The sequence below is a fragment of the Colius striatus genome, chromosome 10 (assembly GCF_028858725.1).
Source record: "Colius striatus isolate bColStr4 chromosome 10, bColStr4.1.hap1, whole genome shotgun sequence".
NCBI classification, from domain to species: domain Eukaryota; kingdom Metazoa; phylum Chordata; class Aves; order Coliiformes; family Coliidae; genus Colius; species Colius striatus.
The window spans coordinates 26,782,672-26,793,263 of record NC_084768.1 but is presented as its reverse complement, the minus strand read 5'-3'; the positions used below and the strand labels follow the sequence as shown (position 1 = coordinate 26,793,263).

Below are 10,592 nucleotides of genomic sequence, written 5' to 3'. Positions count from 1 at the left end.
CGCGGGAGATGGAAACCGGAATGAATTTTCATGCGCCTTAATTGATGCTAAAGCAACAGAAAAATAGCCCTTTCCGCTCCCGTTGTAACTCTTTATACTCCGCCCGGTTCCATCTGCCGGGCCCTGAACACGCCGCTGTCCCCCGGGAGGGCGGCGGGGCCGGGAGCAGCCGTGCCCGGCAGCGGCAGCTTCTCCGGCTCGTCCCAGGGAGCTGCTCCTCCTCGGGTTTGTGGGGTTGGTGGGTTTTTTCCCCACCTGCTTAATCACATTTAAATGTATTAAATACTTTCCTATTGTTATTCTGGCATAGAAGTAATTGCTGCAGTTGCCATGGGGACGCGATGACAACACTTGGGGGGGATGCCCGCATGATCGGAGGAGGCAGAGGGTTCCCCTCGCCAGGGAGACGTGGGAAGTTTGTATTCCTGACCCAAGTGCCCTGGGAAAGCCCGGGCCGGCGCCGCGCTCCCGCCCGTGAAATCGTCTCGGAACGGGGGAGATACCCGGGCTGGGCTCGGCCCCGCCGCCGGGGACAAGGGAGAAGAGGTGGAGGGCAGCGGGGGGCGAGGGGAGGGCGGTGGGCCGGGTAAAAGCCGCTTGCACCCGAGCGATGCCCCCGCGGGCCCGGCTGCACCGGCGGCAGCTGTGTTTGCTCAGCGCCGGCACAAAGGCCGCCCCGCCCCGGCGAGGGGCACCGGGGCCGCCCCGCCGCGCTCCGTCCCGTCCCGTCCCTCCCCTACGCTCGCAGGCAGCGGCCGGACCGAGTCCCGGGACAGCGACGGCGGGGCCTGCAGCCCGGGACGGGGGTCTGATCCCGCTCCTCAGCCACCAGTGGAACCAAGCCATCGTTGCCCCCGCTGGAGGGGCCCTGGGGACAGCATGGAAGTGATACCGCGGGTCTCGCCCGGCCCCAATCCCGGTCCCGGCGAAGGAGCCGCGAGAGGGTGCGGCAGCCAGCGGGGCACGCCGGGGGCTGCTGCGGAGCAAAAGCCGGGCCGGAGGGGATTCAACCTCTCTCCGAATCTCCTTTATTCCCAGGGCCTCGGCAACAAGCCGGGTTTGCGGGGAGCACAGTAAGGGTGGAAGGAGTGGGGGCGAGGTGGCTCTGGAAAAGGGTGGGAGGGTAGCGGAGTTTTCCTTCCTGGACTTAAAAATAAAACAACCGGCCTGTAAAATCAACACACCACACACACACACACACACGCCTCCTTCCCGGCCTCGTTTTACCCGGCGGGCTACGGCGAGCGGCCCCGGGAGCCAGCCCCGAGCCGCTGCCCCCGGCGCCGACACGCCTCACTGGGCTGCGGAGCCCGCCTTGCAGCGAGCAGGGCGCGGAGAGGTTCATTTTAGGTGAAGGAATGTCATTTCGCTACTAAATGGTTAGTCTAATTTGATCTTTATTATGCTGTGGATTAGGGCTGATTCATATTAAACACGGGTGCAGTTAATATCACGGCGGAACGTGTCCCCTGTATGTAGAGCAGCCGCGGCTGCAGCCCCGCCGCTTCCTGCGACCCACGGATTAAGATTTAATTAAGAGGGAAGTTTGCTAGCGCTCGCCCGCAGCCTCTCTGCTTTACAAATAATTTATACTCCGTTCCAAGGATTTTTATTCAAGTGACAGCATTTTATTTTACTCGAAAAGGGACCTGAATATTTTATGTTCTGTCAGAGGCTTCTGTATACGAACAGCAGCTTCAAACCCAAGAATTTCGGGTTTTGTCGTGTTTTGGGAGGTTTTAGGGGTCTTATAACCTCCGAGAATTAGCTCAGTAAGAACAACGTATCAGATTCTCTTACCCCCTCCTCTTACTCTCCCCAATTTAACAACCTAAACGATCCATAGGAAAGTTAATCGTCGTGATCCTCATTGTCGGTTGTATAAATCCAAGCTAAAGCCAACCTCCAAGGCACGGCAACGATTCTGATAAATTGTCCTGCTCGCCCAACTACACAAGAATGGCTTTTATAATTAAAAGGGGAGCTGAGTTAAATCAACAGCCCCTAAGCCCTTCTCAACAGGGCTAGAATGGGAGAAATGTGGCGACCTGATTTCTTTAAGTAGCAGTTCTTTGTAGCCCATGCGTAATCCTAGATATGGAAACCCATCCTGCACAAAGTCAGCTGCCAACAAAAAATAAAAAAGAAGAAAAAAGGAAAAAAGAAAGGAAAAAAAAAAGTTTATTCAGATGCTCAAAGTTCAACTTTTTTTTCCACTCTAACGTAACCCTGGCACTTTATAACCAAACAGACAACTCCTTTTCCAATTAAAGTGGAATTAGGAAACTCAATCAAATTAGCTCACTATTAAAGCCCTTCTTTATTAAACCGTTTTATTGTAGTAATATTAAGTTTCACCTTCTCTTAGAACACGAGACTTTAAAAAGTTTCCCTTGCGATATTGATTTGGCTGCTCCCAGGATGGATCAGGGTCAAAAGTATTTGCCTGGGTATAATCTGAAATATTTACTTCCTTTTTTTTATACTTTTGGTTAAGAAAATCTTAAACTTGTATCCAGCTTGATCAATTGAGCGAGGGAAGGAAGAAATGCGTTTTCACTTGCTTTGGTTTTACCCGAGGGCTTCCTTCATCAATAGCTACGGCGGGACGCGTCTCCTCCCAGCCCCATCAGTACACGAACTGGTTGGTAAGAGCCGCGCTGCCAGCTCCCAGCCGGTGTTGACACAGCGATATTTGAAGTGAGAAGGTAAACAGTCCAGCTGTGCCGCGGAGCGGTTCGGTGGGATTAGGTTTCCATACCAACCAACTTTAGGAGCTTTTACAGTCTTAATTCAAGCAGCCACTGAACTTGTTCTTTGTCAGGAATCGTTTTCCTGGGCCGAGCGCTCCTGGGGCCGGTAAGGGAGCATCACTCTGGCCTCAGGCTGTCCCCCAGCAAATCGCAGAGATAAAGAAGGAGGAAAGGCTTCCTTACTTTTAGATCTTGAATAAAGGTCAGACAGTAGTGAAAAAAAAAAAAGAAAAAGGAAAAAAGGAAGAAAAAAACACCCCAAAAGCAACAGCAAAGACCCTAAAAAAAACCCCAAACCATGACCCCAGCCTATGCATGTAGCATTTACTCTTGAAACAAGGGGGAAGATTTGGCAGGACATGCAGCTCCAACAGTAAACCAGCAAAACCTCTCCTGTATCAACTCATGTCTGTCACAAATGCAATCTTGAGGTCTGGAAAAGCATCATTATTGTATACTGCTTTGCTTATCTTGAGCTAGAAACAATTAAAAGGCACATTCAGATTTCATATATGAGGGAAAAGTACCTCTGTGCTGCTACACAACCCGCAGATGGCAAGGTGGGCTGCTTTAACTCTGCTTTTCTTCTCAGCCACAGCATCACAGTTCCTAAAGATGACAAAAATCAGCAAGATACCAAGGGGGGGGGGGGGGAATGCTGCTTTTTTTCTTGTATAAATAATAAAAAGACCAGAACCAGAAAGAAACATATTTGACAATTTCAGTTGATAAGGAAATTGCTCTGGTTTGTAGACTTCATTTTTATTTATAAATTCTCCAAAGAATATCTGGTTTGACCATGATAAAAATGTAGTAAACATGTTGGTACTAATTGCATAAACTCCTTTCAATATTGACCGTACTTGTCAAATGAATTTCCAAAACCACACTTCCACAGTCTCATAAAATACCACTTGCCATTTTTAAGACCGATTTTTTTTTTAATAGAAAATAACATTTATTTCTATGAAGTGGAAACACATAATTACCTGTTAGAAATAGCAAGAAGTTTGCTACATGGGAACAAGAAAACAATTTTCTTGCAGATCACAAATGAAGGAGGCTTATTAAACTGTTCACATACCATTGGCGCCAGGGTCCTACGGACACTTACAAATATATCTACTTTCCAATGTTATATACAGATCGTAACACTTCTGGGGGCGGGAAGGAAAAGGCTTTTGGTTTGACAATATGTTTCATCTATATGCCTGGTTAAGTATTACAATGAGCTGTCTAACCTTTAGCTTAACGTTAATACCAAGTTCACCTACGAGTTACATTAATAACTTAGATTTCCATTTTATAACATTATACACTTGCTAGTATACATATATATATGTGTGTGTGTGTGGGATAGTGCTTGTGTGTGTGTGTGCATATGTGTGTACACACACCCCACGACGCACCAAGGACATCCATGCTTGTGGCCGTAAGCAACAAAGAGTGACTGATGTCTGGACCATGAAAGTGCACCTTTATCACCGTTTGATTACGCCTAAGACTGTCCACGCAGGGCTCTGCACACCAACATTGCCCATACGGGGGGAGAGGGGAAAGAAAGCCACCCGTGTCCATCCACCCGTCCCTACCTAGCTACCCCTACGCAGATGAGCTTTAGGAAATCACCCCTGGCTATTGCTTCTCGGGGGTGTTGTTGACCATGGGCCCATAGAGCCCGCCGGAGTAGACCTGCTCCTTGTGCACGGCGGAGCGGTCCCGCATGAGGTCGCTGAAGGCGTAGTCCACGGGCGGCCGGAACCCGAGGGTGGGCATCAGCCCGGCTGTGGAGTAAGGGGTCATAAAGGCCAGTCCCCGGCTGTGTGCCGAGTAAGCGAGGCGCAGGGGGTTGAGTCCCAGGTGGGTGCCCAGCGGGTAAGCGCCGGCCTCGGCCCCGAAGTGCGTGGCGTTGGGCTGCAGCGGGGAGAAGGCAGAGCGGCTGCCCAGCGTGCCGATGGCCGGGGCCATGGCGCCGGCGATCAAGGGCCGGTGGTGGGCGGCGGCGGCGGGGGTGGGCGGAAGGCCTTGCAAGGTGCCGTCCCGAGCCCAGCCCTCCTCGGGGCCCTTCTCCGGGCCGCGGTTGTTGAGGATCTGCTCGATGGCCTGTACCACGTCCCCGCCGCAGCCCTGCAGCACCAGCTCCAGCACGCTGCGCTTGTGCGCCGGGAAGACGCGTGTCAGGATGTCAATGGGAGTCCGCTGCCGGCCGCCGGCCGAGGGCGACGGGTCCTGCTCGTCCTTGTCCGCCTCCGAGCCCGAGTCCGACCCCAGCGGGCTGATGGAGCCCGGGCTCTCCTCCCCTTCCTTCGGGCCCTTGGATACGGGCGAGCTCAGGAAGGACTCGCCGTCCCCATTCTCCGAGCCCGAGCCGTGGCGAGCTTCCGGGGAGGAGGTGCCGGGCACGGACTCGCCGTCCGGGGAGAGGGGCTTCCCGCCCGCCTGCTGCGGGGTGACTGCGCGGCTCGGCAGCAGCGTCTTGGGGAACAGCTCGAACTTCTGCATCTTGGACTCTGCGAGGCGGGGGGATGGGGGAAGAAGGAGAGAGACCGTCAGAGCGGCTGCCCCGGGTGCGCCCCGCGGATGCCGCCTGCGAGTCCGCGCCCCATCCCGTTCCGCTTGTCCGTCCGTTTCCCGCGCCCCCGCCCACTCCACCGGTCCCGGGCATCCTGTAAGGCCTTACCTGAGGCGCCGGCGCCTCCCTCGCCGCCTCCTCCGGCGCAGACGGAGCCGAAGACCTCGTAGGCAGGCCGCGGCGGGATGATGCCGTTGGCGGCCGCCAGCGCCAGTCCCTCGGCCGTGCCGTAGAGCAGCTGCAGCTCGCGGGCCTCGTTCTCCTCCTGCGCCTGCTGGCGGCGCAGCGCCACCTGCGCGGCCATGACGCGCTGCCGCTCCGCGATCAGGGTGCACTTGGCGCACATGCAGTCCTTCCAGCGGCAGTACCGCTTGTGGCCCTTCAGCGCCGACACCACGCCGTGGTTGCGGCACCGGGCGCACTTGGGCGTCCGCGGGTACTTCTCGGCCGCCCGCAGCAGCAGCGGTGGAGCCCGCAGCAAACTCCCGGCGACGCTCACCGGGAGCGTGGCCGCCGCCGCCGCCGCTGCCGCCGCCACCGAGCTGGGGGGGACCGGGGGGGGAGCGGCGGGCACGCTGGGCAGCTCCGACCGCAGCTCCATCCCGGCAAGCCCGAGCTGAAAGAGCGAGCCCCCCTTCCTAACCTCTCCCAAAGCAACGTGAGGCGCGGGAGCCCCCGCGGTGCACCCCGCGCCCGGATGCGAAGAAGCTCCCGGCGCCTTCGGGTGCGATCACGGGTGGGGGCCACGCGGAGCCCCGCGTACGAGCATGCAGACCCCCGCGCCTCTCCCCTCGCCTCGCTCGCCGCCCTTGTCTCCCTGCACCGGCACACGGCTCGGAATAGGGTTCAAGCGAGGAGGGGGAGCCCCTTTTGCGCCTTCCTCTCCTCGCCTCCTCTCCTCTCCCGAAAAGCGAATCTAAGACAAAATCCAAGAAAACTTAGATCTCTCCCGCTTCCTCGCTCTCTGTGCGCTTCTGGCAGGGGAGCACCAAGTCCATCGCGCTGGGCACGAAGCCGAGCGCTACCGCCCGCGTTTGCGGGATCGTCGCCTCCCACGGCGCCCCGGTGGAAGCCCGAGCTGCTCCCTAAGCTCAGCTGCCCCTTCCCCCTTGAGCTACGATCACAGATTAAAAAGCGTCCCTCCAAAGAGCAATCCGGCACCTTCAACGACAGGATCCCTCGCCACAAGCCGCGGAGGCTGAAATCCAGGGGAGAATTTAAAAAGAAGAAAAAAAACAAAACCAAACCAACAATAAATCACCCAGTCTCGCGAAGAGCAGCACGGCAGTTAGGCGGAGGGGCCGGCACTCCTGTGCCAAGGGAGCCCCCGCCCCCGGCTCGGACCTGCTGGGCTGGGCTCACTCGCCGAGGCGAGCGCCGAGCCGGCCGGCGTCGAAGCGGCGGGCGCAGTCAGAACCGACGGCAGAAGCCGGAGCGAGCAAGGCAGGGCAGGGCAGGGCAAGGCCGGAGCGGGCAGAGGCCCGGAGCGGACACAGGCCCCCGCGGGACACGCCGCGGCCCCGCGCCGCCTGGCGCGTGCGGGCCGCGCGGCCGGAGCTGCAGGCAGAGCGCGCCCGGCCGCCGCGCCGCCCGCCGCCACTCGCGCTATTGTTGCGCCCCGCGTTGCCATTAGGCAACATTTGACAACAATGTGGCGCCTGCTATTGGCCAGGGGCGGGAAGCGCCGCTCTGATTGGCCGCCCGGCGGCGGCCCGCGCGCGCCGCGCCGCACCCGCACCCGCTCCCGCACCCGCGCCCGCCGAGCGACGAGAGGGTCCCGGGGGGGGGAGACCCGCGGGGCCGGTAGCCGCGCGCGCGGGTGAGCGCGCGTGTCCGCGCGCGTGTCCGCGCAGGCAGAGCCCGCACCGGGCCCGCACCGCCCGAGCGTGCGGCTTTTCTCGGCTGCTGTAGTCCAGCGCAAACGGCACCCGCCGGGACAACTCTCTGACTTTTTTTCCCCTTAGGTGCCACTTGGCAAAAGGGTGGGGGAAAATACACTGTGGAAGGTGACAATTCAATTTACGGTCTCCCTCCCTTCCACTTAGAGATTTTGTTTTGTAATGATATATAACGATGCGTCTCTGATTTCTTCTTTTTTTCACTTTTTTCCCACTTTCTTTCTGCTTTTTCCCTTCTCTTTTCCTCCCTTGCCCTTTCCTTTTCCCCTGCCCCTTCCCTTTCTCCTTCCTTCCTTCCTTCCTTCCTTCCTTCCTTCCTTCCTTCCTTCCTTCCTTCCTTCCTTCCTTCCTTCCTTCCCCTCTTTCCTTTCCCCTGTTCCCCCCTCTCCCTCGCTCTACAGCTGCAGGTGCATTTTACCCGTGCTGCTGCGATACGAGAAGCCCGAGGTGAGTCTCTGATTTTCGGTACTTTTTCGTTGCCCACGCTTCGCTCCTCAGAAAGTGAAGTTCGCTTTTTCTCCTGACAGCTGTTCACTACGTGTTCAACAGGCGCCTTCCCCTTGGGGACAATAAACCTGAGGGGCTGATTTTTGAGGGGGAAGCTGTCGTGCTAGTAACTGTATATTAACTCCGAAGCTTTTGTTTTAGCCTTAACCGCCCGGGTTTGACGTCACCTTCACTGGTAACGGGGGAGGCGGTTGCACCTCGACAGCCATGGGGGGAAATAACGCCGTTTGCTTTCCCCGGGACTCTCCCCTCTGTTTCCCCCGAGGGATCCCCGTCTTCCTCGACACTTTTTTAAAGTTCTTTGTTATGTGTGTCCGAAAGTGTTTTCGACCGTCTGCCGGTCGCCGGTCACTCCTCCCGGCCGCCTCGGCATCCCCCATCGGGATGGTCACACGCTGCGGCACTATCTCCCGCTGCCTGGATGGGCTGCCAGGCCCCGCGCCACTCCGCTACCCAAACCGGCCGGAGAGATAGTCCCAGCTTGGCTCGAAACGTGCCGACCCAGCCCGCCACGCCCTCCGCCACCGGAGCAGAGCGCACAGGCGCGGAAAGGCGCGGAGGGTCGCCGAGGGCCGGGAGGGCAGCTCCGCCGTGGGATGGGCAGCGCTCACCGATACCCGCTGCCCCTTCCCTTCTGCCACACTTCTTCTGTGGCTGCGAGAAGCACAACCGCAAGGCAGCAGAGCCCTCAAACTTGTCAATATTTTTATTTCGCTTACATCGTTCATCTGGTTTTTTTTCTTCACGAAATGAACGCCTTCTCACCCGACTTTCCGTGTGCGCAGCTGCCACCCACTCCTCATGATTTAGGTGTTATAACACCTTTATTTAATACAGCCGCAAAGTCAAAATACCCGGTCTAATTTTATTCGCAACCACCGATTTTAGTCTCCGGGGAGAATTACTCAAACCATCTGATTTAATTGGGAATTCCAAGAACTCGATCAGACTGAACGAGAAGCATTTAAATTCTCACTTTATGTTGGCTTGCCATGGAGGAAGCGTTCTCCCTTCTTCCTGTCAGTTTTGTTTGGTTTTGTGGTGCGGGTTTTTTTCTGCAAATACCTTCTCCTTTTCCCTCCGAGGCAGCCTGCCACGACCAGCAACACAGGGCACGGGTTACGCTCATTTCCTCGTTTCCATTTGCTTTCAGCTTTGCTTTAAATTAAAGGAGTTTCCGTTGATGGTGGTTTTAAATGATCTATTTTGGAAACAGACGAGTCAAAAAGGGGGGAAAAAAGAAACTAAATAATTTTAAAAACCCAACAGCAATAAAAAATATACCAACAGCAGTGGGTTATTAACCAGCCAGTGAAATGCCGTGATTTCTGTTCAGAGCCTCATGCCATTAGTAACATTGCAAAGGGCGGTGTAGAAGTTTGAACGCGTAATGTGCAGCATCTCCAGCGTTACACTGGATGCAGCGTTCCACAGGGCTTCCACGGGCTCGTGTAGCACGTCCCCCAGTGACTATATAGGAAGAGTTGGGGCACGATGTCCCAGCGCTCTGCACGTAACCACCCAGCGAATGCTTCTGATGGTTATCCCAAGTCAGCACTACAGACACCCGCACATGCCCCCTATTCCAAACAGCTGTATATGGCTTTTTAAATATTATGCTCAGTATCAATACAACATCGAAAGAGATAGAGTTTATTTTAAAAAAAAAAAAAAGAATAACGATAAATAAATGTTTATTACAAGAATATGTAACACAGCCCCAGGCATCAGCAAGTCCTGAGGACGTTTGTCAAAAGCTCCCCTGAGATATGACGAGGGTTTCACGGTTTCCTCCGCTCTGCTCCTCCCCGGCCACCCCCGCAGAAGAGCGCCAGAAGCCACCGGGGGCCGAGGCCGAAGCCGCCGCTGCTCCCGGGAAAACGCCGCTCTTCGCCGGGTCACTCCGGACCCCGGAGCCGAGGCCTCCTCTCCGCTCCGGGCACACTCCTCCGGGCTAAGAGAGACTCCGCTCTTTCTCCAGCTCTAGTCGCTGAAGGGGCACGTTCAAATGGGATGCCGCTATTTGGTTGATGTAGTTCTCTTACAAAGTGCCTTTAGAAAACAAGAGCTCCGGAGTCTCACTTTCCACTTGTTTGATATTTTAATAATAATAAATTCTCCCATCCCTTTATTTTCCCCTGGAAGCGTTCACTGGGAACCCAGAAACACAGTGCACACAATTCACACATTTTACTCAATCATTAGTACGACTTTGCTCTGAGTTAGCCCGGATCAGCAGAGCCGTGGCCAGGGCTTGCCGCGGAGTAAAGGCTCTCTCCAGCCTTGTCCCGGCCTGCCACAGCCCTGCGTGCGTGTGACAGTGCACGGGAGGCGGTGTGTGTGTGGCTTGCTGTTGTTGTCCCCCTCCTTCTTCCCCCCTTCTCTCCTCTTGCAATTCATTTCTGTTTGACGAGGCACAATAAAATCTTCATGTACATCCCCGCTCCGGTGTCTTTCCTGAAGGGGGGGGATGTTTGTTTTGGGGACCCGCAGAGTAGCCGTGTCCCCGCTGCACGGGCGGCTGTGCTGGGGGGCAGGAGCGGGCCGCCGCGAGGTTACGAGGAAAGATAAATCCATTCCCCCAGACCCAGCGAAATGCAATTTTAAAGCCTCCGTGACTCGTCTCTCTCCCAGCTTGGCTCTGGGAGCTCCTTCCACCGCCGTCAAAGCCAGGAGAAGAGCCTAGGCGTGGACCCAGCTCCCTGCTCCCTCCCCTCCCCGCTCCTACCCCCTGCAGGGGCTCTCCGGGCCCCGCAGGAGCAGCCCAGCCTTGGCACAGGCCGACTGAGCCAGCTCGAGGGCCCGAGGGCGAGCGAGTTCCCCACGGCGACAGCCCAGCCCGGGCCGAGCGCAGGCGGCTGC

General features: G+C 56.4%; 1 protein-coding gene across 2 annotated transcripts; it reads right to left on the bottom strand.

Moving 5' to 3' along the window:
* Positions 1-3,555: 3,555 nt before the first annotated feature.
* Positions 3,556-5,926, bottom strand: DMRTA2 (DMRT like family A2). Of its 2 annotated transcripts, XM_062003800.1 has the most exons (3): positions 5,434-5,926; positions 5,370-5,399; positions 3,556-5,263 (listed from the first exon to the last, which is right to left on the bottom strand). In XM_062003800.1, exons 1-3 carry the CDS (start codon positions 5,924-5,926, stop codon positions 4,389-4,391), a joined length of 1,398 nt encoding a protein of 465 aa, XP_061859784.1. In that variant the 3' UTR covers positions 3,556-4,388. The 2 variants fall into 2 exon arrangements, with proteins under 2 accessions (XP_061859784.1, XP_061859783.1); XM_062003799.1 differs by lacking the exon at positions 5,370-5,399.
* Between the last annotated feature and the right edge of the window lie 4,666 nt (positions 5,927-10,592).

Bases quoted from the DNA above. Each gene is read 5' to 3' on its own strand.
- DMRTA2 (XM_062003800.1), bottom strand. From the start codon at position 5,926: ATGGAGCTGCGGTCGGAGCTGCCCAGCGTGCCCGCCGCTCCCCCCCCG. The intron at 5,400-5,433 runs GTAAGGCCTTAC...GGACCGGTGGAG, and splicing joins GGGAGGCGCCGGCGCCTCAG to TGGGCGGGGGCGCGGGAAAC. The intron at 5,264-5,369 runs GCGGAACGGGAT...CCCGCCTCGCAG, and splicing joins CGCGGGAAACGGACGGACAA to AGTCCAAGATGCAGAAGTTC.